Raw genomic sequence first — 26,207 nt, 5'->3', positions numbered from 1 at the left:
TAACGTCTTTAACTTGTGGGTTCCACAGGACATATACCATCGTTTCACAGTCGTATCCATAAAACATTTGTTTCAGAGCAAAAATAAATTTGGAAAATGGAATAAAAAGCAAAGGTACAAGATTGTCCTTTTTTTAACGAGTGAAGGAACTACTCATCCCATAAACCATTGCGAACTTTTTCGCTCACTGTTTACCTTTCTGTAGCCAATTAGATCCGAGCTCCTCTTAAAGATACCGCCCACATGGATGAAAAACAAAATTAGCTAGCATAGCCACTGTACCGTTAATGTTTACCATTCGTCGATTCTACTCGAGTATTTATCAGTGTGGTGCGATTATAACGGATTACTCATTTCCGGTTGTGATGCAGCTGTAACTGTCAGTTATCATCAGAAGTGTGTGAATTGGTAAACGGTGTACTGTGTTGGGGTATATGTAGGCTAGGAAGTAGCTAAGAGAGCTAACAGCAACTTGAGCCCACAACTGTTCCTGGAGTCCGTCTCCCTGAACTCCGTATGCTCCCACTGCCAGGACTCAGCCATGGATAAGGTAGGTGGGCCACCTTCGTCGAGAAGACAACACGCAAGGACGGAGTATCATGACCACGGGCCCTGTACAGAAACCAGCCATGGACCCCTACCAACACGCAAATAACCGGATTTGGTCGCATAATATAACTCATGCAATGCACACACATTATGAGAGAGAGAGAGGTCAGAATCTGACGGATCATCAGTAATAAGTAAAGCATACGTAACTTTTAGAAAGGGAGCCATAAAGGAGACTTTTTAAAACATTTTATTTACACATGTAGCCTATAACATCTTTCACAGGTTGGTTACATTGAATTTATTTTTAACATCGTCCAACGTAAAATTAGGACATCTTATTTTTACCATAGGCCCACATTTGTAAGAGTAGAAACACAAGTTCATAGCAACAAGTGAGATATGAATTAATGAACATCAAATGCTGTGTGTATGCTATTGCTTACAGAGTCACAGAACAGGCTATCACAGTTAAACATGTCTTACCTAAATAAGCTGCCTTTTCCTGGACTTTTTGAAAAAAAAGTCCAAATTTATCAATTTATCGAAATCCAACTCGGACGAGTTCTGATTCAATGGCCATGAGTGACAGATTGTTCAAGGGAAGTGGAGGCTGAGCTGCTGCTCCACCGCTCTCGGATGGCTCCTCTGCGCTCGGGCCAGGATAGTAGTTAGCACTAGCATCCAGCGCTGTAACATCTGCTGGATGGACGTCGTTCTAGGCTAACTGATTCCGCATCGTCACCGTGTCCTCATTTTTTCTTAAAAAATATTTTTTATGTATCTCAAGCCCCCCCCCCCCCCCCCCCCATTGGCCAGGGCCCTGGACATGTGCCCCCCACTTTGCCCATGCGGTAATCCGTCATTGACAACACACCTGCTTAGATAATATGAACTGTCGATATAAAATAAATCTTTTCTACAGGCAGACTTTCTGAAAGGATTACCTGTCTACAACAAACACAACTTCAGCAGATTCCATGCGGACTCTGTGTGCAAGGCTTCGGTGAGTAGTTCAACACACACGCCTTGGGTCACGACCATAATGGCCGCTTTGTCTATTGTTACATAATACTGTTGTGGTTGATATGAGATAATGTGGTACATGCTGGGATGTCATGCCTTGACCCTTTTCTTGTTTTAGAACCGACGACCATCGATTTACATCCCAACTCGCGAGTATCCTTCTGAACAAAGTGAGTTGTTTACATTGTTCAGTGGGTCATCATTTGATCAATATAATTAGTTATACGCTGAAATAAAAACGTATACCATTCATAATAGTGTCTAATTGCTCCCCATTATGGACGGAATAGTCTTCTCGTGGAATAAAACCAAAGAACACTCCACAGTTATCTTAATGGCTTCAGGTTTTAAATGGAGTCGTTGTAATTCACACTGAACACCAAACCCTATCCTGTATCCATTAAAGCTGAGAAAAACCTTGAAAAACTTGAATTTAGTTGTAGATGTCCTCTACGTTTCGATCAGTTTGTCTCAACATCTTGCTGGATTTATTTTGCAGTTATTGTCACGGAAAAAACAAATATCTTGCTACGATATCTTCATCAGCAGTGGGATAAAAAGGTAAGTTACCAGAAACAGGGAAGGGATTTTACACACAAGACTGCCCCCTCTCACTGGCTCCCGCCTCTTTTCCTACTTGGCTCTCCATTGGCAATATTAGTTGAACTATTCTGTCAAAACTCACAGTGAACAATAACATTTGACTGTACCTCATGTCCTATAACTTCAACTCTCTCACTGTCCCATAATATTGCACACAGTTTTTATTTGCAGTCTTCAATAGGCCAATATGTTGTTGAATAAATGCTTTATGTGTACACAATATGAAGAGTACTCTAAAAAATGTATTGGGCTGTTACAGAAACGTTTTTTACTTTTTCTTTCAAGCCGTTAAGAATAATTTTTCACAATCACCATTTTCTGAGTCACAAATTATAATTTTATGGTGACATTTGCTCTGGTCATGAGCCCATAGTAGTAGTGAGCAAGGGGCTTGATGTATATTGGGCCTCTGTGTCAGCAGAATGCAGGCAGGAAGCGGGACCCGGACCACGCAGAAGGGGAGAGCGCCGCGCCTCCTCGGAAGATGGCCAGAACAGACAGCCAGGAGCTGAACAACGATGCAACATGAAACCACGTCCACCAAGAACAAATACATACAACTCTTTGCACACATGGAGACATATTCTGTAGATGACTCAAATACAGATTCAGGTAATCGGGAAGCAAGCCAAAGCCCTGTCTCGGAGGGACACCGGTAAAGGTAGGAGGGCTGACCACTGTCATCAAACAGAATATTCTCTTTAAATGACACCAAGAATGATGAGGACTGATTTAGTTTGATTTTCTTTGTTTTGAAAGATTTTCCAGTTTGAAGTGCTTTCGAGTTTTGGATAGGTCTTTTTTGACCAAACCCAGATTCACTTCAATGTTGTGGTTTTATGCATGTTCATTTTACCCTAATCAATCCATTGTTAAACGCTTCACAATATTGTACAAAGCAATGTCTTCATCTCCATCAACATTTCACTCCCATTAGTGACTGCAAACGTTTTGAGAAGTTTATAATGTTTATCCATTCTTCCTTTTACTAATACGATTAATTTCTTGTTTTGTGATTTCAGATATGCATGCGTTGTATACATTCATATTTCAGTGAATTTGAGATGTATTAGAGATCAGGAATCCCCCTTAAAGCATCCACTGCCTAACCATGGCCTGTCCTAACCCCAACCAAACGTCACCTTTAAGTTGCTTATTTTTAAGAAGGAAAAAAAAAGCTTTTATTCAGACTAAATTGGTATCCATTTAGACTCAGGAGGAATGATCTATTGCGGTGGCCTTAAGTAGAAGTTTTCAGAATTTTAAAGAATATGGGTGTTTTCCCCATTGCTCACATTGGGGAAGTTGAGGGAATGCACATACAGCTGGTCTTAGCTTGAATATTTTTTCCCTTCACTCATTCATGCTAACTATAGCTGGACCAGAAAAAGTAAACACTTTTGTACCATTTGGACAGCAGGATTTTGTAGCATTATTCCATATGATGTAGAGGACTTCAGAATCCAATCAGCACTGCATTTGTTTATAAAAGTATCTCATAAAAGTCTTTGACTAACCAAGCTCTCTTTACAAATAGATTCAGTTTTCTCTAGTGGGTTCACCGGACTGATAACTGGTTGGTATATTACAAATATTTTGGTAAGCAACTACTTAATTGTTAAAGGTTATTTTTATTTGTGCCGTTTGCTGTTAAGTGGGAAATGTGTTTGAAATAACATAGTGGACTTTTTGCTGCTACTTGTAAAGTATTTTTTATTTTATGGTTGTATATTTGTAAATGATGTATAGTTCAATCTGGTCCAGCGTTCTCTGTCAGACTCTGAGCTTATCAGGGGGTCACTTCTACAGGGGCTCATGAAGCGAGAGGCGGATGAAGTATAAAAATAATAAAGGTTTGACATTATTGCATGTTTGCACTTTTGGGGAAAATATTTGTTCTATAATTGGATAAGTTCAAACCATTACAGAAAGTTAACACTTAACAGCTTGGACCTATGTCTCAATTTCTTTACAGTTTTTACAGTTACTCGATTGCTCTGCACCAATATCTGGTATTTCCATAACTGTTTTACTTGTGCTTCATCATTATGCCTGGGTATGTACCTAAACAAATGGTTGGCTTCAATCTGTGCATAATACAAGGTGGACAGAAGATTTAATTAGCATTTCCCTTGGTTCTGTTGGCGGTTTCTAGTTTAAATGTATCGCTTTCACGCCAAGTTTTTATACAACATGACTCAGTCACTCACAATGCAGCATAAAAAAGGAAAATAAGACATACACCAAACCTTTTTTGTTGGTTTCTCATACAAAGGACTTTATAGTGTTGTAGATGAGCGGTTAAAATAAATGTTTACGACCACTTGCATTTTAATACCTTTTTGATTCAATTACATGCAAAGCGATCAGAAGCAAATTTCCTCTTGTGCTAAAACTGCTCGTGTATATAACCTTCTGAATTGAAGCATGCAGAATTCATTGCATGGCTTATCATTTATTAATATCTATGCAACATTTCAAGTTTCAGTTGTTTTCATGATGGATGTTTATTTATGTAAAGTGAGATTCTTGTTTTATCACAGAGGTACATTCTCTAATGTAGTAAAATAATTCATAGAAAATTAAAAGGTAAGAAAAATAGAATATAATTTTTCACAGTCACGGTGGATAAATAATCTGAGCTATTGCGGAAGAATACAATGGCTTTGAAAGTGCTTGAAAAGAACGGAAGAACAGAAAACAATACGTATCATATGGAGGGCATGGTCTCATGCACACATGCATTTTAAGACAATCACTGGGACAACAACCATTGATGTTGTATACATGGCCTCTCGATGACCGGCACGTGGCTTTCTGAGCAGTAGGTGTACCTTTCCAAGGCCATAGGGCATGCAACCTCGGGCTATTAAGTCCTCAAAACACTTACTTTACAATGTGCACATGGAAGCTATACAGTGATGTTGGATTCTTTATATTGCTTTTGGTGTAAAAGCAGTTTGCATCAAGAGTGAACGTCTACTGGTTTCTGCCCATTATTGTCTGTCGTTACCCCTAAAGGGGTCCTACACAGGATGTGCTCAATGTGGCCGCTGATAGTGGGCTGCCGGTGGGTTTTATGGAGGTGAGCGTCCGTCGCAATGTGAGACCATCCAGATCTCATCACATTGTTTCTCTCTGAACATCGGTCTGGCCTCCATCCTGGTGAATCTCTTCACCAAAAATCAAAAAAATGATTAGGACCACTCTGTGCTAGCCGTGGGAGATGAAGTGCATGAAGAACTCGCAACGCCGGCGTCTGCTGAATTAAAAAAACAAAACATGGCGGCACCCAAGGAAGGTGTATTGATCTTTGGAGCAATCAAAGCAGTTATATTTGAAAAAGATGTTAAAAGATGAACAGATGTCTGCATGGAAGGCTTCTCTCATGTATTAATATGGTTTGACTTCTTCAAACCAGATAAGGCAAGAGCGAAGAGAGCATGAGCGTCACTCTGATTGGCTGGAGTGTTTTGAACAACGTAAGGCCACGGCCGTGTTTAGAAACCAATCGCTTTCCATCCAAGGCCAGACTGATCATTGTGAAACGCAAATATCAGGACGGTCTCACTAGAGCGCTGAAGCCCAACAGAGCGACGACACTGCGGTGGATCCCATTTTGATGCTGCACTTAAAGTTCAAACTATTTCAACTTTTCCATTGTTTTAAAAAAGCAAAAAGCGTCGACGTCTACCTATTTTTTGTTGACCGCTGCATTCACGGTCACGATGACTCACACTCCTGTGCTAGAATGTTCCACACATAGGTTTACATTGCACTCTGCCGCATTGATAATAATAACAATAATAACAATCAATTCACCGAAGATGCTTAGCTTAAAGGTGTCAATATTACTGAACGGTTACAGTGAAAAGTTCAATGTGGGAAAGACGATAGTCCTTTCTGTTACTGCCAACATATAGTGAAGGGGTTCCAAATTCAAACCTCAAGGAGATTTTCTAGTGTCTGTAACAATTGAAAGCACTTTTCAACCACTTGTGAATCTGAATGTTAATTTAAATACCTAGCCAAATCCATGTTATCAAAAGCCCTTGACGCTCCTAGCTCCGGGAGGCGTTGTTCTCGAAAGCGTCCGAGTGTTGCCTCGCGTCGCCCTTGTCCTGCGAGTCGTTGGACGGGAGCTCGTCCAAGCTGGCCGAGTTCAGCTCCGCCCTGCTGGGCTGCGTGCCGGACGCCTCGCCCGCCCGCGGGGGCTGCGTCCCGTTGGCACACACCACCGTGCCCTCTGACTTGCTGAAGCTGAACAGCTTCCCGGGGCTGAATGTCCGGTTGGGGGACTGCGGGCGCTCCTGGCCAGCGGGGGCAGCGGGGGGCGTCCCCGCCGCGCCCCCCGCCGGCCCGTCCTTCTTCCCCTCGGGGGACGACTTCAGGAACTTGAAGTTGTTGAGGAAGCCGGGCAGCTTGGCCTCGCCCCCGGTGGGGGACTGGGCGGGGGAACGTGATGCTCCTGAGGAGAACTTCCCCTGGAGGGGGATGATCTGCTTCAGCTTCATCACGTTGTTGTTTCCCAGCAGGGAGCTGGGCCTCTTGGGCTTGTCGCCCGCCTTACCTCCGCCCCCCTGGGCCTTGTCGTGGTGGTGCTGGTGCTGGTGGTCCGCCTCCTGGCGGGCCTCTGCCTGCAGCTCCGCCTGCCGCTGGAGCTCCTCCTCTTCGCGCCGCCGCCGCAGCTGCTGCTGGAAGTGCTGCTGGGCCTGACGCTCGTGTTTCTGGTCCCCGGGAGGGAGAGAGGGAGGGAGAAAGAGGGAGGGAGGGAGAGAAGAGGGAGGGAGAGAAGAGGGAGAGAGAGAGAGAGGGTGAGGGAGGGAGGGAGAGAGAGAGAGAGAGGGAGGGAGAGTGAGAAGAACAAGAGATACAAAAGAGAGGGATAGAAACACCAAGAGATTCAAAAGAGAGCGATAGAGAGACCAACAAGAGATACAAAAGCAAGGGAGAGAGAGACCCAAGTGATAAGAGAGAGGGTCCGAGAGAGAGGGAGAGAGAAAGAACAAAAACGAGATACAAAAGAGGGGTATATTACACAGAAGTCCAAACATTTATGAGTGGCAAAGCGAAAAATGAGAGCGAAAGCAAAGTCATCCAATGTTGATCCAATTGCAAGCAATCCTTTGGGTTTCTGCTGAAGGGTTGCAACATCATTTTTCGTTGTCATGACTACTGTTTGTTCTTTGCATATTCATACGAACAGAAAAAAAAAACACCTCATGGAAAGTGTTGGGTAACGTCACACGGATGTACAAATAGACATCCTGATAGACCCAAATGACATGAATGACTAATGCTTAGCTGGCTTCATGAAACACACACACACACAGGGGCGGCCTTCCCTACAGGCGGGTTAGGCGGCCGCCTAGAGCGCCATCTAGAGGGGGAGCGCAAAATAATGCGCCCGAAAAAAAAAAAAAAAAAAATTATATATATATATATATATTTTTTTTTTTTTCCTACATATTTTTGCGCCCCTTCTATATCTCTAACCAATATTTTGACATTAAAATAAATAAATCTAACATTAGGGTAAAATTAGCCAAAAATCAAAAACGGAAGGGGAACCTACCTCCTTGGTTTCGTCAGAACATGCTAGTACTATAAGGCTTTTGGTTAGAGTGTTTTCAAGAATCGAGAATCAAGAACGAAATCAAGAAAATGAAGAGGCAAAAGCCATCCGGGGCGCAATTTAAGAAGAAGAGAAAGGAAGAAGAAGAGAAACGTGCAAAGGAGAAAGGTAAATCTTTAAATCCTGTTCTTTGCCTATAATGAATTCCAAATAGGAAAGGTTGATGAATGCGTGAATTGCTTCGGGCACTTTAGTTGAGTTAAGAAGAAAATATGTACCTCAATCAAAGTTGTCCTACTCCCTGTCATATAGTTATTTCAAGATTTTACAGAGGCGGGTATATCAAAAATGATATGTCCATTTATTCTACATTATATAAAAAAAGACATGATTAAAATAGGGGCGCACTGTATAACGACCATAGCCAGTGCAACAGCACTTCAAATATATTACTCGTTGCATAGTACACCCTTTAAGGAAGACAAACACGGCTGGTAAGTGTGAGAGCGCCGAAATTGCTTAGATGCCATGCCGAGAGCGGTATTGCAGACATATAGAGATGTAGAACATTATAGCTCGCAACATATTGAGAGCTGTGAACTTAGTTCAAACTTTTGAATAATGAACTATGAACTGAACTCGTTCATTTTAAAATGTGTGAACTATGAACTGAACTAGTCAAGTGAACTTTCCCAAAACGGGGCATGTGTCCATAAACCGTCTCACAGGGGGGCGTGGTCGGAGCGTAGTTCAGCAGGGCACAGGCTTGCCATTTCCTCCGTGGATTTTATTCTTGAATTAATGTTTGTTAATCGTTGCGATCGTTGTTGTGTTTATGTGAAAGAAATGCAGTTACAGGGCAAAACTGTTTTTCAAGGTTGCAATTCAGTTTTCGTGGGGAATTAACAAACTATTTTTACTATATATTTTTATTTTATTTATTTTTATTTATTTTTTTTTGCGGAGGGGGGGGGGGCGCCAGGAGTGAAGCTCGCCTAGAGCGCCAAATGTGCTGGGGCCGCCCCTGCACACACATAGTTATATTGACACACCATACAAGTAGAAAGGGAACATAACCCAACACTTGGGTTACGTCGAGTTCACTGCAGCAGCCCACGTGGACGGCATCAAGCTTTGTAAAGTATACGTTCTACTCCGAAGGTTTTTCAAGCTATACAACGACAATACCTTGAAAGCTTCCCTTCGCCGGTACTCTAGCTTGGCCATCTCGTCTGCTACCCAGCCCGGGATATCAGGGATGGACACATGGATGACGTACTTAAGCAGGATTGCAAAGTGCTGTAAAAACCATGGAGACCACAGAGGGAGGGAGGCTTAACCCAAATGAAGGCACCAGAAACAACTCATTTGGTTCAATCTAAGCTCAAGGTATGCAAACACAAAAGACACAACAACAAAAAATACTAACTGTGTAGTAGTTATAGTTAGGGAAGTAAATATTAAAGACATTGAAGACAAACATATAACATCATGTCATGCACAGTATGGATCATTTTGTTGATCCATACCCAACCTAAATATCTGCTGTGGTCCCAGAAGACCCCTTTTTTGTTATTACCAGATTGCCGCACTTGCTTTGTCATAAAACCCTGAGCAGATGGGCATACCTCCAGTAGGACGATGAAGATGATGGTCATCTCAGGACTCATCCAGGGGAAGAGACGCTGCAGCTGACCGCATTGACCGATCAGGTAACAGTTCACTATGATCGCTATGAGGCCCATGGCTTCCATTGCGGTCTGTTTGGTCAAATGATTCATACTGGTAATAAATAAATACTTTTTTAACAGTTACCTTCAACAATGCTTTATTAATTAATAATTATTAATTAATTAATACGTTTTATGTTCAGATGTTTATAAGCATGGCTGCCCCTACGGAATGCCTTTCTTGCTCTGTACTTTTACTTTAAAGCTACACAAGGGAATTACTTATTTCGACATACATTTAAGTTAAAGAAAAATTACATAGGCCTATCGCACATTATAATAATACATATTCCATAATGCTATGTATTTTAAATGTAAAATACATAATTATTTTGAAGTAAAGGCTTTACAGTGAAACAGTAACCGACCTGCCACTGGCCGATGCTCTCCACTCTCTGTCCGAAGGGCCGCTGCAGGCCGGTGCACAGCTTCAGCGCGTCGCTGCGGATCTCGATGATGTTGTTGATGAGGGCGCACATGGCGGCCAGGGGGAAGGCCGAGGAGAACAGCACCACGTAGCCGAACTGGATGAACATCTCCTGGTAGTCCTGCAGCGTGTCCTGTTGGGGGGGCAAAGGTCATGGTATTGTGTTAGTGCTGCTAGTTGTTTTTCTCTTTCTATCAGTCTTGGCCGGATGAGGTTTTGGCACGGGGGCGGGGGGGGGGGGGGGGGGGTCAATTCCCAGCCGGTGGGTTTGATCCCAAATGACTACAACCTCCCTTCAGTCATCCTTGAGCAAGCTACCCTAACCCCTACCTGCTCCTGAATGTCCTGTATCTGAGTTCACTGTTTAAATGTAGTCACTTGGGATAAAACTGTCACAAAAACACAAAATATGAATTGATGCTGTTTGAGTTGTATGGCATGTAGGCAAGGATGAGTATTTTGTGACACTGTGGATCGACAAAGAGTTTACTCTGAATTTCAATGACTCTTTGGATGTGGAGGGAGGGAGGCAGAGAGCAGAAGAGTCCCACCTCGTAGGTCTGCATGCAGCTCTCGATCTGGGCCTGGGTCAGTGTCACCCCTTTGGGTTCGGCCGGGGGTTCGATCCACGACCTCTTGTCCTCCTTCCCTTCCGCCGCAGTCCTCCTCCTCTGGTTCAGCCCGTTGGGAGGAGAGGCCCCGGGGATCTCTTTAGGCTCCTGCTGGTTATCGGGAAACGTTGGGATACTACTGTGCCTTGTGAGTGATGTAAAATAGCTCTGCCTAGGTTGCTATAGAATAGTAGGACGAAGTCTAATACAGAATGACCAAAGTAGGCATACAGCAGGGTGCAGGATAGTTTCATTGGTTAGGGCATTGGACTACCATCCACAAGCTTCTGGATGCCCAACCCCTTCCTGCTGTTAGATGACATGTATCTGTATTCACCTAAGATGCTTAGCTTAAAGGTGTTGTCCATATTACTGAATGGTTACAGTGAAAAGTTCAATGTGGGAAAGACGTCAGTCCTTTCTGTCACTGCCAACATATAGTGAAGGGTTTCCAAATTCAAACCTCAATGAGATTTTCTAGTTTCTGTAACAATTGAAAGCAATTTTCATTTTCACCACTTGTAAATCTGAATGTTAATTTAAATACCTAGCCAAATACATGTTATCAACACGTCCCACAAGCTTAATGTGAGAGGTGACCCCAGCATGCTATTCTACACCTCAAACCATGACATAAAGGTTTAACCACGTACTGCAGACAGAGTCTCAGCATCGCTGTCATCATCACAGCTGTCGAAAATACTAGACCGTTCCATTCCGTCTTCCACCATTGTGGGACTGTCCTCTAGGCTCTTCTCATTGGCTGCCTGCGTCTCTGATGTCACATCCTGGTAGTCCACCTTCTCGGTGAAGCACACCTTGCGCTGCCGCAGCGCGCTGTCGTTCATGTCCCACTCCTCCTCTGTCAGCCTGAAGCCGGCCTTCAGGTCCCCTCTCTTCTTCAGCTCTGGGTTGCCCTGGGGCTCCGGCTGGCCCTTGGGCCCCAGAAAGGAGTAGGCCATCATCGAGGCCTGGGCCTTTCCTAGGGCCAGCCGGCCGTATTTCACCACGATGGTCTGGAGTAACTCCCACATCACCTGGGGGGTGAAGACCCCCAGCTTGTTCTGCTCATAGAGGTACGGCTGGAGAACCTCTTTGACGTTCTGCAGGAACTGCCGGAAGATGAGTAACGTAGCCAGCATCTGGAGGAGCAGGAGAGAGAGGGGCTGTTCTGTGCTGCTGTCTAAACAAGGGACAAGCATCCAGGTATTTTGATTCCAAAAACTTGTTTGTTAAGATGATATATTTTAGAAAATGGCAAAATGGAAAATGGGAAATAGTACCTATGTCGAAATCTTAATAAAAAAAATGTTATTTTGTTCCTGTATTTATATTAATTTATTAATTGTATTGATGAAAAATAATCTTAAAAGTTGGTTGACTAGTATATGAAAGAAGAGCTGGTGGAAATCTCCCACAAAGAGTATTGTTTTCAACGTGGGCTCTTCCTTACCTCCTTCAGACGCTCCATATCCTTGAGGTAGAATCCGATGTAGAAAAGGCTGAGATAAGAGTTGATGAATTCAAACTACAGGCACACAAAAGAAGGGTAACAGTCAAACATCCACAGATGGGTGGCTGCTTTATTGATGGCCCTCGCAGCAGCAAAGCAACAAGGTAGAGTGAATCCCTGACTTACAAACACCATCTTGATGATGAGGTTGTTCTCATAGGCACTCTGGAGGCGGTAGTTCTCTGGAAGAAAAGGAGGTAGACGTTAATGTTGAAAGAAAGCCTCACTTATCCCTGAACGTGATCCGTGTATATCTAGAGAAATGGTCCTTGTGTAGCAAGTTTAAATAAAACCTAAGACATCCTAACATCTCCTCATCATGTTTAAAATGTGACCAATATCTGTATATCAGTAATGCTTCAAAGATACTGCATCTGAGTTTGAATCAGTGGGCTGTTTATGATCCACCGTGATGCTGTGGTGTCATCCTCAACTATGAAATGATCAGGGTTCGAGAGTCTCTCACCCATATCGTTGAGCCAGTAGGCGATCTTCTTATACACCTCGTCGCATATGGTCACAGTAATGGCCAGAACTATTTTAGGGAGAAACCGTGTGATACCAGGCAACTCTTTAATCTCCATCACCACCTCCTGGGATATGATGTCAAAAAAGACAACCAAATTAGAAAGTTAATATCTCACCAAGTGCATTACCTTTTCTATAGTACAACTACTATAACTTTAACTACAGATGCTTCAGACTACTGCTAATAATCTTAAAACTTAAATTATATAGCAATTTAAATAAATACTTAGAAAATGTATCACATAAAAAAAACATAGAACAGGAAATAAAACAAGCATATATAATAAGTACAAGAGTATAACAAAAGCTAGCATCGACAAGCAAAAACATTGCATACGATCAAGCTAGCAGCTAGCTAGCTCTCTGTGTGGAGGTCCTCACCTGCAGCTCCAGGCACAGCAGCATGGCCACGAAGACGAAGCAGAGGCAGAGGATGCAGATGGGCAGACTGACCAGCCACCTGAACAGGGCCCTCTTCCAGGCGGGGTAGTAGAACTCCTCACAGCCCGTGATGGGGCTGCAGCGCTTCACCCCCTGGACACAGGATGAGGAGGAGAGAGAGCAGGCGTGAACTCACACTGAGGCTGGCAAAGCACTTCCTGTTGCTTCCTCCTGAGTTGGCCACCACAGGAGTCTACTAAACTCAGGTCCTGGTTCACCCATCAGCCTCAGTGCCAGCTGCGTGGCCCACGCGTCCATCGGTAAAGGCGGCCAAGTCCTGCAGTCAGGTGCTGTTCTGAGGGCAATATGTTTTCCATGGAAACACATACAAACTGTAGGAAAGACCACAGAACTGACTTCATAGCTCTGCTTCAGAGGAAAGGAGCTGTGACAAGACAAATGTCTTGAGACTTCAGTCATTAAAAGTGGTTCATGTCTCGGGAGTAAATAACACCTTGCCTTACAAAAAAACGTCTATTGCATCAATGGAAGTGTCACTCACTTCAAATTCAATGGTTAGAAAATACTGGGGCAGGATTGGACAGCGGCTAGATGGACTCCCAGCTGAAAGGCTCCGGGTTTGATTCCCAATGTCCACCACTCCCACTCCCTCGACCTAACCCCCTAGCTGCACCTTAACGCCCTACATCTCAATCCACTGCTCGTGGCAGCTGGTACAAGCGTCCAGTGAGGGGTAAAGCGTGCGTCCTCACCCTGAACTGTGGCCGGGGCTCCTCCAGGGACTCGGCCGGGGTGTCCAGCGTTCCCCACTTGTAGGCCAGCTCGGCCTCCCGCCGCTTCCAGCGCTCCAGGAACAGCGTGGCCCACACAACGTTGAAGAGGGCAAACACCACGCAGCAGATATCCTGGCTGGTCTGGGGGGGGGGGGGGGGGGGGTCAGGGAGGGACTCAGTCACCTCATGGCCATCTTGGTTCTGTCCTCCATCAATTTTACATTCGGTTCCCCCAGCTGGCTAACGTTTAGACCCAAGATGGCCGCGAGGGAACCAGGAACCAGTGACTGCAGTCGACTCATGGCGCATTTGGAAGTGGAAGTGCAATTATATTGATTGTCCCGCATTAGATTCTGCATCTATTGAACTATGTTAACACACCATATGATGTAGTGTTACTATTGTACTACATTATGTGCTGTATCTATTGAACTATATTAATGTACCATAATATGGTACATTAATATAGTTCAATAGATACAGCACATAATGTAGTACAATATTACACTACATCATATGATATGATGTAGTGTAATATTGTACTACATTATGTGCTGTATCTATTGAACTATATTAATGTACCATATGATGTAGTGTAACTATTGTACTACATGTGCTGTATCTATTGAACTATATTAATGTACCATATGATGTAGTGTAACTATTGTACTACATTATGTGCTGTATCTATTGAACTATATTAATGTACCATATGATGTAGTGTAACTATTGTACTACATTATGTGCTGTATCTATTGAACTATATTAATGTACCATATGATGTAGTGTAACTATTGTACTACATTATGTGCTGTATCTATTGAACTATATTAATGTACCATATGATGTAGTGTAACTATTGTACTACATTATGTGGGGGTTAGGGGGGGGGGGGGGGTCAGGGAGGGACTCAGTCACCTCATGGCCATCTTGGTTCTGTCCTCCATCAATTTTACATTCGGTTCCCCCAGCTGGCTAACGTTTAGACCCAAGATGGCTGCGAGGGAACCAGGAACCAGTGACTGCAGTCGACTCATGGCGCATTTGGAAGTGGAAGTGCAATTATATTGATTGTCCCGCATTAGATTCTGCATCTATTGAACTATGTTAACATACCATATGATGTAGTGTTACTATTGTACTACATTATGTGCTGTATCTATTGAACTATATTAATGTACCATATGATGTAGTGTAACTATTGTACTACATTATGTGCTGTATCTATTGAACTATATTAATGTACCATATGATGTAGTGTAACTATTGTACTACATTATGTGCTGTATCTATTGAACTATATTAATGTACCATATGATGTAGTGTAACTATTGTACTACATTATGTGCTGTATCTATTGAACTATATTAATGTACCATATGATGTAGTGTAACTATTGTACTCCTATTACAAGGTATCATTCTAGTATCATTCTAGTGTTGGGTCACCTGGTCGGCCTCCGCTAGGATCCAGAGCAGGAAGCCGATGACTGCAGGGTACAGCATGGAGTTGGTGTAAAACCCCAGCCAGGCGAAATACATGGCGATCTTCACTCCAAAGTAGTCGCAGATATCATCTAGAGGACCAACACACACACACACACACACACACACACACACACACACACACACACACACACACACACACACACACACACACACACACACACACACACACACACACACACACACACACACACACACACACACACACACACACACACACACACACACACACACACACACAATCATTGTCTGTAACAATAACACTCACATTTTTAATCTGTTTTTATATTAATCCCAGACAGTAAATCATGGAATTTTAATCTAAAGTATTGTCATGACACTGCGTTATTAGACTCCATAAATCCAAAGAATTTCATTGCAGAAAAGCCCCCACAGGGCTGTGTTCTAGTCGCTGAACAGGAGTGGACCAACACGCTGCAGTACAGACATTACCCAGGGGCTGTTTCTCACACACAGCCTGCACCCAGGAGGTCATCAGCTGGCCCAGGATCCTCTGCTCGTGGAGGGGGAACATCTGACAGATCACCCCCCTGGCCACCAGCTCCGGCACTGAAAGCGGAACATCCTGGATCTCAATGGAGGCAGACAGCTCCACACAGCAGGCAGGCAGCAGGGGGGATGGTGGAAGTCAATGTTATATGGACTGCGTTTATATAGTGCTTTTCTAATCAGTGGCCACTCGAAGAGCTTTTCGATATTGCTTATCAGTCACCCACTCATAAACACATTCACACACCGACGGCGGAGTCAACCACGCAGGGCGACAGCCAGCTGGTCAGGAGCAGTCAGGTTGAGGCGTCTTACTTAGGGACACCTCCACACTCAACTAGGTGGAGCCGGGGATCGCACTAGGAACCTTACTGTTACAAGTCAACACGCTCTCTCTCCTTAGCAACTGCCACCTGTCAAGATTGACACGTCGGTCATGTGTACGTATTTATAGATGTTTGTGATATGGCGTGCCCAGATTCATTCAGTATGGGTGATGTTTAGCATGAGAGATGACAGCGAAGCATCAGCCCACTGAAGCGTTCAGGCGAGCGTGAGGCTGGCATGACTCTTATTCAAGCAGAGGGAAGATGTATGGGGAGCCAAAATAAAACAGCATACTGATTGGCTGTCCCTCCAGGAAGTGAATATTGTGGAGCACCTCCCCATGTTTGGCTCTCAGGTTGTCCAGCCAGTACCTTATGATGCTCTGACGCTCCTGGACACAGAAGGGGGCAGAGACATGCATTCAATTCAATACCATTCAATACTAAATGATAGAAGAAGGAAAGGAGAGGAGGGGAGAGGACAGGAGGGGAGAGGAGAGAAAGGGAGAGGAGAGGAGAGGAGGGGAGAGGGGAGAGGAGAGAAGGGGACAGAAGAGGAGAGGAGGGGAGAGGAGAGAAGGGGAAAGAAGAGGAGAGGAGGGGGGGGAGAGGAGGGGAGGGGGGAGGAGAGAAGGGGAGAGGAGAGGAGGGGAGAGGAGAGGAGAGGAGAGAAGGGGACAAAAGAGGAGAGGAGAGAAGGGGAGAGGAGAGGAGAGAAGGGGACAGAAGAGGAGGGGAGGGGAGAGAAAGAGAGAGGAGAGGAGAGGGGAGAAGGGGACAGAAGAGGAGAGAGGGGAGAGGAGAGAAGGGGACAGAAGAGGAGAGGAGGGGAGGGGAGAGGAGAGGAGAGGAGAGGAGAGGAGAGGAGAGGAGAGGAGAGAAAGGGAAAGAGCAAGTAAAAGATAGGTGTAAGCCATGAGTCCTGTAACATGGCCTCCCAGGGGTCCATTAAGAGAATCAAACCCCCACCTCTAACAACACTAAGTGGATGTGACAGCCCAGCGTAGGGACCCCCCCAGGAGCCTACCTGGGAGGTGAAGAAGCAGAGCTCGCTCTCGATGTTCTCGTAGATGTTGTCCTCCTCGCAGGAGAACCTCCGACTCCCCCCGCCGTACTGGGCCTTCACCGCCTTGTGCATTCCCATCATCTCAGCCCCCTGCAGGAGACTGGGGCAGAGAGAGAGACCGGATACATAGATATATATATATAGAAAGACAGACCGGCTATAGAGTGAGATATAGAGGAAGATAGATTGGATATATATCGAAAGAGATATGCTGGATGAATAGAGAGATACATACGGGATACATAGAGAGAGATAAACTATATATATATTTATATATATATATATACACAGTTGAGAGAGCGCTGTGGGTTAATGGAGATAGATATAGTCTAGGCCTATATCCAGAGAGAGAGTTGTGGGTTACAGAGATCTATGTTTATAGCTCTAGGTCAAATGATTCACTGACTGGTAACTTTTGTAAAATCTTCACAGCAAACACAGAAGTTGTTGTTGTTGTCTAAGGATTTGTTCATTAGCTGTTTATATCATTTGGCAAATGTTAGCACTAGCGATGACAACATGCTCTGATAGCAAGCCATAGAGAACTGGAGTCATAAATGATTTAGAATTAAATAAACAGCGTGAAATAATGTTCTACTTCATTGAAGATGTTAACAGAGAAAGCATCAATCCCACTCTGTTCCGTTCCCTCACACAAACACAAACATACACACACACAAACACACTCATGCACACACACACATATGCACAGACAGACGTACACGCAGACCAGAGCGCACACACACACACACACACACACACACACACACACACACACACACACACACACACACACACACACACACACACACACACAACAAAACATGTTTGTACATGCACACACACAAAGATGTACATGCTCACAAACATACACGTGACAAGATTCAGACACTCGCGCATACACACACACACACTGAAATACACAGACAAACAGGTTTTACTTCTCGAAGGAGGTGGTGATGAAGAAGGCGTGCTCCTGCGTGTGTTTGTGCTGTCGGATCTGGATGTTGACTTGAGGAATTCCAACGCGGATCTGGTTGAGGAGCCATAGCAACGTGTGGTCGTCAACGCTGTCTAGAGTGACAGGGAAACAGGATCAGAGGCGCCCAGCACTTCACCATGACCCCTTCAAGCTACTGTACTTCACGTCACGTTGTCATAACAATAACTCAATGACTCAATGGGGTACATGGACAGACCACGTTTAGAATAATGTGGCACAGCAACCAACATGATCGAAATCTGTGACTGCAGTTACGTGGGCATAATATGCTGAAAATACTGAATTGTATTTCACAATTCAAATCATGGTACATGACATGCTGAAATCTGTTCATGTCGGACATAAATGGGACATACAATGTCGGAAATACAATGCATACAATCAGCTAGTTTGGGGCAACATGCTTAAAATCAATAAATGTGGTACATCGATAAAACATGCTTATTACAATCAGTTAATGTGGTACACGCTTAGGACATGCTTAATGCATGACAGACATGAGCAGAGTAGCTGAATCCGTCCTAGGTCCTGTCTTTGGTGTCCTTGGACAAGAAACCTAAACTGAGCTGCTCAGGGACGTTGCTGCATCGCTTGGCTCACACCAGTGGCAGGGTGTGAACGTGTGGATGAATGGGTGAATGTAAAGGCTCCGCACATAAAAGCACTTTGAGAATGACTAGAAGATGTTGCTGTTTAAATGCAGTCGATTACGAGTTACATAATGCATAGAATCTGTAAATGTACAGACATAAATTGCTGTTATACACTTCGTGTTCATGGTTAAATGTATCATAAACTAAGGAAAATGGTAAAACACCCAACAGTATTATCAGAGGATCAGGATAAAGGGGCTAATATCCATAACTTTGATAAGTTATAACTTTGATAAGCCCACCTGTCAATGTTGGACAGATGGGTGAAGATGCAGATTGCTGGTGTTTGGTACGAGTGCGTATGTGCCTCTGCATTATCCCAGTGTAGTCCAGGTGTACCAGCATCCCGGGGTGACGGCCCGCTGCTCGCTGCGGTCTGGTCCACGCGGACGCTGCTGCAGGCGCCCCGTTAATCACTGAGCACTTAACTGTTTAACCAGAGCTTCTTAGAGCTATTGAGCGGTGGCTGAGAGGCGCTGACGTACGTACAGTCATTCATAAAGGACCGGAATAAAGCCCCTTCTGTAACTGAAGCATGGGTAGAGTATGTCTGTTGTATTGGTGAGGTGACTTTTTTGTAACATTGACAGAAAACTCCAATTCCTCCATAAATGTTCAACAGCAGGAGCAATTATGACAGGGAATACATGTGGATCTGGAAGGAGATTTATTTTATTAATTGTTTTAAGTTCATCAGACTATGGAAGCATATATGCAGCAAAATTCAAATGGAAATGCAATTTGCAATTTGAAATTCAATAAGTCATTACATTATGCAATCGACAATTCATTATGCAATTTAATAGTGTAATTTGAAAATACGTTATTCAAAGTGTATTTTAATATGCAAAGTGACAATGAAATCCTCATTTTCAATTTGAAAAGGTTACAACAATAAAAACATAATAACATTTTGTCACATTTTTTGAGTGCCTTTATTCAAATGGAAAAGGTATTGCGCCACCGTGATTGCAATGCACTTTGCCACGCTCCGTGTATTGCAAAATGCAAATGACATTTCAATCCGCAAAAAGGTTTGCAAAAGAGTTTGCGAAACGCGTATCAGCTTATCGCATCTGGGCAGGAACAAAGTCACTTCCTCGTCAGCCCAACCAAATATTAGATCATCTCTGGTAAAGGTGGGTTGATACTCCTCCGTAAAGTGCTGCACGTAGACACGGAGAGCCCTCTCCCTCTCAGTAGCTTACATGCGCAGCCAATATTTTTTAACTATCCGTCGACGCAACGGAGACGGACGGAGACGGAAAGGGCTGTGATTGGTCCTCCAACAAAATCAATTCCGGAATCAGTTTGCACCTTATTTACTTGCACCTGGTTTACTTTGCACATTAAGGACCAATAAAACACCAAATAAGATTTGAAAGGTTTTGAAGTTTATTTACAACACTATTTTCTTTTTCAGTAGTCATCAAATAAGATTGATCGGGAATTGCCCCCCTCGAGGGGTTTCCGTAGTTAGGGATCACAGAGTCAGAGTAGTATACTCCCGTCGTCTATCCTATCTCCCAGAGCCACACTCTATCAACTGCATCTGTGTCTTCAACACGATTGTTCTCCACATCATCTGCCAAACTTCAGCGCGTAGTGAAAATCTCCTCCATTGCTGACACCCATGGCTGACAATAAGGTGCAAGTAAATAAGGTGCAAAGTGATTCCGGAATTGATTTTCTTAAAGGACCAATCACAGCCCTTGCCGTCTCCGTTGCGTCGACGGATAGTTAAAAAAATATTGGATGTGCACGTATGCTACTGAGAGGGAGAGGGCTCTCCGTGTCTACGTACAGAACTTTACGGAGGAGTATAAACTGGCCTTTACCAGAGAATGTCTAATGGTGCGTTCACATTGCTGGAAATTATGGGGAAAACATTTTCGCGACGTCGGAAAGTTCTCATGAACGATTCTTATGATGAAAATACTCGCTCTTATGATTCTACTTCCGTTCGGCAACTGGGGCCAGATTTTGAAAACAGAGTTGCCCAGTTGGTGACGCATGGTTTACTAGTGACGCATGAACATGGCGGAACATGAATGTTTTACTCAACATAAAAGAATCAACTATCATATCACATACTTTACTATTGATTGACGTTGTAACCGTCTGTTGGCATCGACTTTGCTCAGTCGTAAATTTTGTGTAATGGTAAACTAGCTCTAGATAAGGCCAAGTGTTGCCTTCCAAACAGTGGCAATACTGTATGTGATTCTCATAAATAAAAGCAAAAGGATAGTAGGTGATGGGCATCAGGGAAATAAGGGCATGCAAACTTGAAACTGATCCTACTAAGTTCTGTTTAGTTCTGACTGGTTTTATGATATTGGATAAAAAAACCCTGCTGGGAAGAACTTATCTGGTTGGGCTGACGAGGAAGTGGCGTAGTTTCTGCCCAGACGCGATACGCTGATACGCTTTGCAAAATCTTTTGCAAAGCGTAATTAGAATTTTTGCATCACATGGAGCATGGCGAAATGCATTGCAATCACAGGGGCGCTATAACTTTTCCATTAAAAATAAAGGCACCCAAATAATGTACCAAAATGTTATTCTATTTTTATTGTTATAACTTTTTCAAATTGAGTTGAGTTTCATTGTATCTTTGCATATTCAAATTCACTTTGAATAACGTATTTTCAAATTACATTATTAAATTGCATAATGAATTGTCAATTGCATAATGTAATGACTTATTGAATTGCAAATTGCAAATTGCATTGCCATTTGAATTTTGCTTCATATATGCTTCCATAATAGACTCTTAATATTGAGCTGTAAATTAAAAGGACTGGAGACTCTAATCATGGAGCTGTAAACGGAGGACATTGAAGCGTCCCCAGGTGCTCTAGTCACTCCAGCTAATGTCTTAGCATTTGGCTAGCAGCCAAGCTCAGCGCTAAAGGCCCCCGTTCAGCGTGGACGAATGGGTTGTGTGTGTGTATGTGTGTGTGTGTGTGTGTGTGTGTGTGTGTGTTTGTGTGTGTGTGTGTGTGCGTGTGTGTGTGTACCTAACTGTACCTGGGAAAGTCATCAGGATGTCACAGTTGTCTGTCGGGACCATCTTCAGCCAGGACTTGCGAGACATGATGTATCGTCTGGCCTGCAGAAGGCGTTTGCCAAACAGTTTATCTAAAGGGAGGAAAAAGAAAATGAGAGTGTGAGAGAGAGAGCAGTGAGCGAAACGGGAGAACGGAGATGATGGTGAGACAGACGGTGATGTCTCATCCAGCTGGGGCGGGATTCATCCATCTGCGATGGTCACATCGTCACACATACATTCAAAGGTTGTTTTATTGATCCCTTCTCTCATTTGTGTGTTTTGTTTAAAGTTCAAAGAAAGAAAAGTATGATGTATGGTTGAGCCAATGCATTTGTCCAGTGACTTACTGTGAATTACTGCAGTTAAGGATTGAGGTATTTTAGGTTTAGAATGCAGTTGGACTGCAGACACTGTGGGATTCAAAGTCATAACCTTCTGTTTGGGAGTCCAACTAGCCACCACTAGACTATCCAGCAAGAGGAGCAGATCAACCTGAGGGCCAGGGCGATGGTTCAACATGAAGGTTGACTCCATGTTTACCTCTTCACTGCATCACATTCCTCTGCACTGTATGTCAGAGCAATGCACTGCAGGTCCTGTCCAAAACACTGTCTGCATTCACCGGAAACTATTAGCCCTAAACAAAGCATCATAAAACGATGCTGTCATGGGCAAAATGTATGGTTGAATCATTTTACGAACTGTCTGCCAAAGGTCTACGACTGAATGTTACAACTAATGAAGGTGTTGCATTTTAACCTGCTGTGGGTGGGAGCTTTTTCCATTGATAGATGGCAAAACTATTTAGCTGAGACGGTTCCAGTCCGACACTCTAGATAAGCATTGAGTAGATAATAATAATAGTAATAATAATATATTTATTTTTTTACTTTACAATCAGAAATCTCAAAGTGCTACAGAGTTTAAGAGAGAGAAAAAAAAGATGTTGAATGGGATGAGTTACAAGACATATGAGAGATCTCTGACATGGCAGCTTGAACCCCTGCTGGTCTGCATATACTATTGCTCATCTCTACAATAAGCCAGTTTTAACCACAACAACAGCCTGGATCCTAGTCCTAGTGTTAGGAGCCAGCCAAACAGGGGTCAACTGCTTTGTGACATTATTGAGCATTCAGGAGTTGTACATCTTCCTGTACAGATGCCTCAACTGCTTTCAGTCCATTCCTGTGAAGACTGTTTGCACATTGTCATTCTCTGCCGACTAACACAATGGCATCTTTATCCCAGCAACGTACAGTGACCTTAGATGCAGGTCATTAATGAGAGATGCTTCTCTGAGTCCTACAGGTAGACTGCGGACATTAGGGGATTGAACCCAGACACTTCAGCTGGGAGTCAAATACCCTAAAACACCGGGTCTGTCTTGCCCTGTTTTTGTTTGTTGGGGCTCTTAAAGGTCCCATGGCATGCAAATCTCACTTTATGAGGTTTTCTAACATTAATATGAGTTCCCCTAGCCTGCCTATGGTCCCCCAGTGGCTTAACGAGCACTAGGTATCCTGCTCGCCTTTGAAAAAATGGAAGCTCAGGCGCACTGATTTGGAATGTGGCCCCATATGTCGTCATAAAGGGCAAAGCTACCTCCCCTTTCTCTGCTTTGCCCGCCCAGCGAACTTGGCCCGCCAATGAGACAATGAGCTACGACCATGCGAGCACCACATGTGTGTGTGTGTGATTACACACACTGTAACGCAAGTGTTGTACACTTTGTTTATTGGATAACCGTTCTGCTGTCAGTGTTATGGCGCATAACACGTCGGGTTCTCTGACGTCTCTGGTATTTCCACAGCAAGACTCGTAGCGGGGGTTATCTCAGCCATAGTTGAGAAGGAAGCCGCAAGGCACCAACGTCGCGAGGCACGCTACCCGCTTCCGAGGCGGTGGTGACTTCGCAGCAGGGCCCCGGCGGGAGACAATCGCGGCCAACCATCTCTTTCTCCTCCATGAACCCGACGCAGTCGTTTGAGATTTATAATATCGTCTGGAGGCGCACACGGCTTTTGGCCGTGATAATATATATTATATGATGTAGATATCTATTTATAATATCATATTATTGAGATATAGAACTCCAGGACTCCAGGAGTGTTCTAGAATATTTACTCAATACGGCCAAAGGCTCAGTGCGTCTCGCCGTTGCGATACATCCACTGTAAACAGAGCGCATGGTACCGTGGGCGCAAGCTGCTCTGAGCCACACCCCCACCCTCCTCCATGACACGCCTCTCTCCTCCTCATTTGCATTAAAGCTACAGACACCGAAACGGCGCGTTTGGGGAAAGCTCAATGTGCGACTGGCTCGGAGTGGCTGTAACTCTGCACCACGGCTGAATTTCGGGAGCGTCTTCAAACACTGTTTTAGGGGCCCACTAATATCTATATTAAAGCATCCATAAAGTAGCATGCCATGGGATCTTTAAAAAAGAGAGCCAAACGAGGCAAGGCATGGTTTTTAATCTGAACATTAGGATTAGATCAATCTCCAATCTCTTATGACGTCAACCTCCTTTCTTACTGTTAGACTGTTTTGTCTTCTGTTGTAAAAGCCCTGTTCATGGCGGGCGATTTGACAGTAAAACGATGCTGTCAGTGGTCTCACATAAACGCACCAGTCCTTCAGCCCACGTCCCTGTTATAGAGAGGGTCACCTCTCACTGCCTCCTGTGAACAACAGAGAGGCCACTCTCCCTGTTATAGAGAGGGTCACCTCTCACTGCCTCCTGTGAACCACACAGAGGCCACTCTCTCTGTTGGCCCAGTGACGGGAGGGAATTTACTGTAGCTGTAATAAACTAGGAGCCTGTCAGAGGGACTCTATCGCTGAGGGAAACCAATGAGTTATCCTGTGTTCTCAGCAAAGCTAATGTGGGCAAACACTGAGCATGATGAGATTGTTGCATGCGTGTATGTGTGTGTGTGTGTGTTTGTGTGTGTTTGTGTGTGCGTGTGTGTGTGTGCGCGTGCGTGCTAGCTTGTGCGTGTGCATGCGTGTGTGTGTGTGTGAGGTGTTTGTGTGTGTGTGTGTGTGTGTGTGTGTGTGTGTGTGTGTGTGTGTGTGTGTGTGTGTGTGTGTGTGTGTGTGTGTGTGTGTGTGTGTGTGTGTGTGTGTGTGTGTGTGTGTGTGTGTGAGAGAGAGAAATAAGCTTTGAGCATCACAGTATAATCATTAAATCATCTGGGGCTTGGTGAAATGGAAAACAGTAGTAATAATAATAACAAAGCATTCCAATATGATCATTTATTATCAACTTTCCAGGAAGACCACTGGAAGACCGCCGCTCAACGGATTCATCCAGTGAAGAGAATCCTAGTTCTTCATGGCTACTGATCCTGTTTCCATCCATTCCCTTCAGTGAATTCCCACTGAACCATTACTGACAGAGCAATCGCTATACAGGACAAACAACCCAGCACTATCATCTGTTGTAAGTATTAAACAAAGACAGGCCGACTCGAAGCTTGAGAGGCACAGTGGCTCAATCTGCTACTGCCTTAACTACGTCTTGTGTAGCGACTCTGGTTTGGTTCTGACCTGCGGTCCTATGCTGCATGTTTCTGACTGTGTGAGGTCAGGAAACAGGGCAGGTGCTGTATGAGTCTGCATGGATCTTTGTTCGAACTTGTATATCCCTTACATCACACACAGCAGAGCCTTGTATGATGTCATCGAGATGATTGACAAGTCTAATATTCACAGTCCAGTTTTCACACAACGGAACAGACAGACCACCATGTCTGCACAGTATCACTGTAGTGCTCTTCAAGAGTATCGCGACAACGGCCCACTACAAAGTATGCACACCCACCGCATACAAATTCCTTCATACACCTGTGGACACACAGCCATTGATAGCCGGGCCCTCTCATAATGCGCATCTTCTTGCAGGGTGCAGAGGGGGATACGACCATTCAACCACATTGTGGTGACTTTGACCACCCCACAGACGTCTGTCCTACAAGCGCCGGGTCGTCGGGATTCTCAAGTCATCAAGCTTCCGCAGCATGCCTGCACCGTCGTACGGGCTCCGCGCAGCGTTTCTATAGCCTACATACATATCGATATAAGCTCTCCTTATTTAGCTACACTTGCACGGGAAACACTGTATACATGTGTTTGTGTGTGTGTGTGTGTGTGTGTGTGTGTGTGTGTGTGTGTGTGTGTGTGTGTGTGTGTGTGTGTGTGTGTGTGTGTGTGTGTGTGTGTGTGTGTGTGTGTGTGTGTGTGTGTGTGTGAGTGTGAGTGTGGGACGCTCACCGAACACGCTGAAAGGCATTGAAGGCATTTGCTGCTGCTTGTGTGTGTTGCTGTCCTCCTCGCTGGGCTCCAT

At 44.2% G+C, this 26,207-nt stretch overlaps 2 protein-coding genes across 4 annotated transcripts; one reads left to right on the top strand and one right to left on the bottom strand.

Moving 5' to 3' along the window:
* The first annotated feature begins 219 nt into the window (after positions 1-219).
* On the top strand, positions 220-5,429 carry LOC130387675 (DET1- and DDB1-associated protein 1-like). Of its 2 annotated transcripts, none has more exons than XM_056596878.1 (5): positions 220-550; positions 1,475-1,555; positions 1,694-1,745; positions 2,075-2,136; positions 2,600-5,429. In XM_056596878.1, the coding sequence occupies exons 1-5, from the start codon at positions 542-544 to the stop codon at positions 2,705-2,707; spliced, it is 312 nt and encodes a 103-aa protein (XP_056452853.1). In that variant the 5' UTR covers positions 220-541; the 3' UTR covers positions 2,708-5,429. The 2 variants fall into 2 exon arrangements, with proteins under 2 accessions (XP_056452853.1, XP_056452852.1); XM_056596877.1 differs by having other exon boundaries at positions 2,597-5,428.
* On the bottom strand, positions 4,362-26,207 carry ano8a (anoctamin 8a). 2 transcript variants are annotated; one of them, XM_056596876.1, is made up of 19 exons: positions 26,135-26,207; positions 21,834-21,944; positions 18,086-18,218; positions 17,106-17,244; positions 16,374-16,470; positions 15,696-15,812; positions 15,186-15,313; positions 13,717-13,878; positions 12,944-13,096; positions 12,501-12,627; positions 12,161-12,216; positions 11,975-12,049; positions 11,175-11,663; positions 10,462-10,632; positions 9,852-10,043; positions 9,382-9,513; positions 8,942-9,052; positions 6,203-6,905; positions 4,362-5,440 (listed from the first exon to the last, which is right to left on the bottom strand). In XM_056596876.1, exons 1-18 carry the CDS (start codon positions 26,205-26,207, stop codon positions 6,240-6,242), a joined length of 3,132 nt encoding a protein of 1,043 aa, XP_056452851.1. In that variant the 3' UTR covers positions 4,362-5,440; positions 6,203-6,239. The 2 variants fall into 2 exon arrangements, with proteins under 2 accessions (XP_056452851.1, XP_056452850.1); XM_056596875.1 differs by having other exon boundaries at positions 4,362-6,905.

The sequence above is a fragment of the Gadus chalcogrammus genome, chromosome 8, assembly GCF_026213295.1.
Source record: "Gadus chalcogrammus isolate NIFS_2021 chromosome 8, NIFS_Gcha_1.0, whole genome shotgun sequence".
NCBI classification, from domain to species: domain Eukaryota; kingdom Metazoa; phylum Chordata; class Actinopteri; order Gadiformes; family Gadidae; genus Gadus; species Gadus chalcogrammus.
Note: the sequence above shows the minus strand (reverse complement) of the source record. Positions and strands in the feature narration are given on the sequence as shown.

Bases quoted from the DNA above. Each gene is read 5' to 3' on its own strand.
- ano8a (XM_056596875.1), bottom strand. From the start codon at position 26,207: ATGGAGCCCAGCGAGGAGGACAGCAACACACACAAGCAGCAGCAAATG. The intron at 12,050-12,160 runs GTAAGTCAGGGA...GTGTGCCTGTAG, and splicing joins TCATCATCAAGATGGTGTTT to TTTGAATTCATCAACTCTTA. The intron at 6,906-8,941 runs GTATTGTCGTTG...CCCGGGGACCAG, and splicing joins GGCGAAGGGAAGCTTTCAAG to AAACACGAGCGTCAGGCCCA.
- LOC130387675 (XM_056596877.1), top strand. The intron at 1,556-1,693 runs GTGAGTAGTTCA...TTCTTGTTTTAG, and splicing joins ACTCTGTGTGCAAGGCTTCG to AACCGACGACCATCGATTTA. The intron at 1,746-2,074 runs GTGAGTTGTTTA...TTTATTTTGCAG, and splicing joins CGAGTATCCTTCTGAACAAA to TTATTGTCACGGAAAAAACA.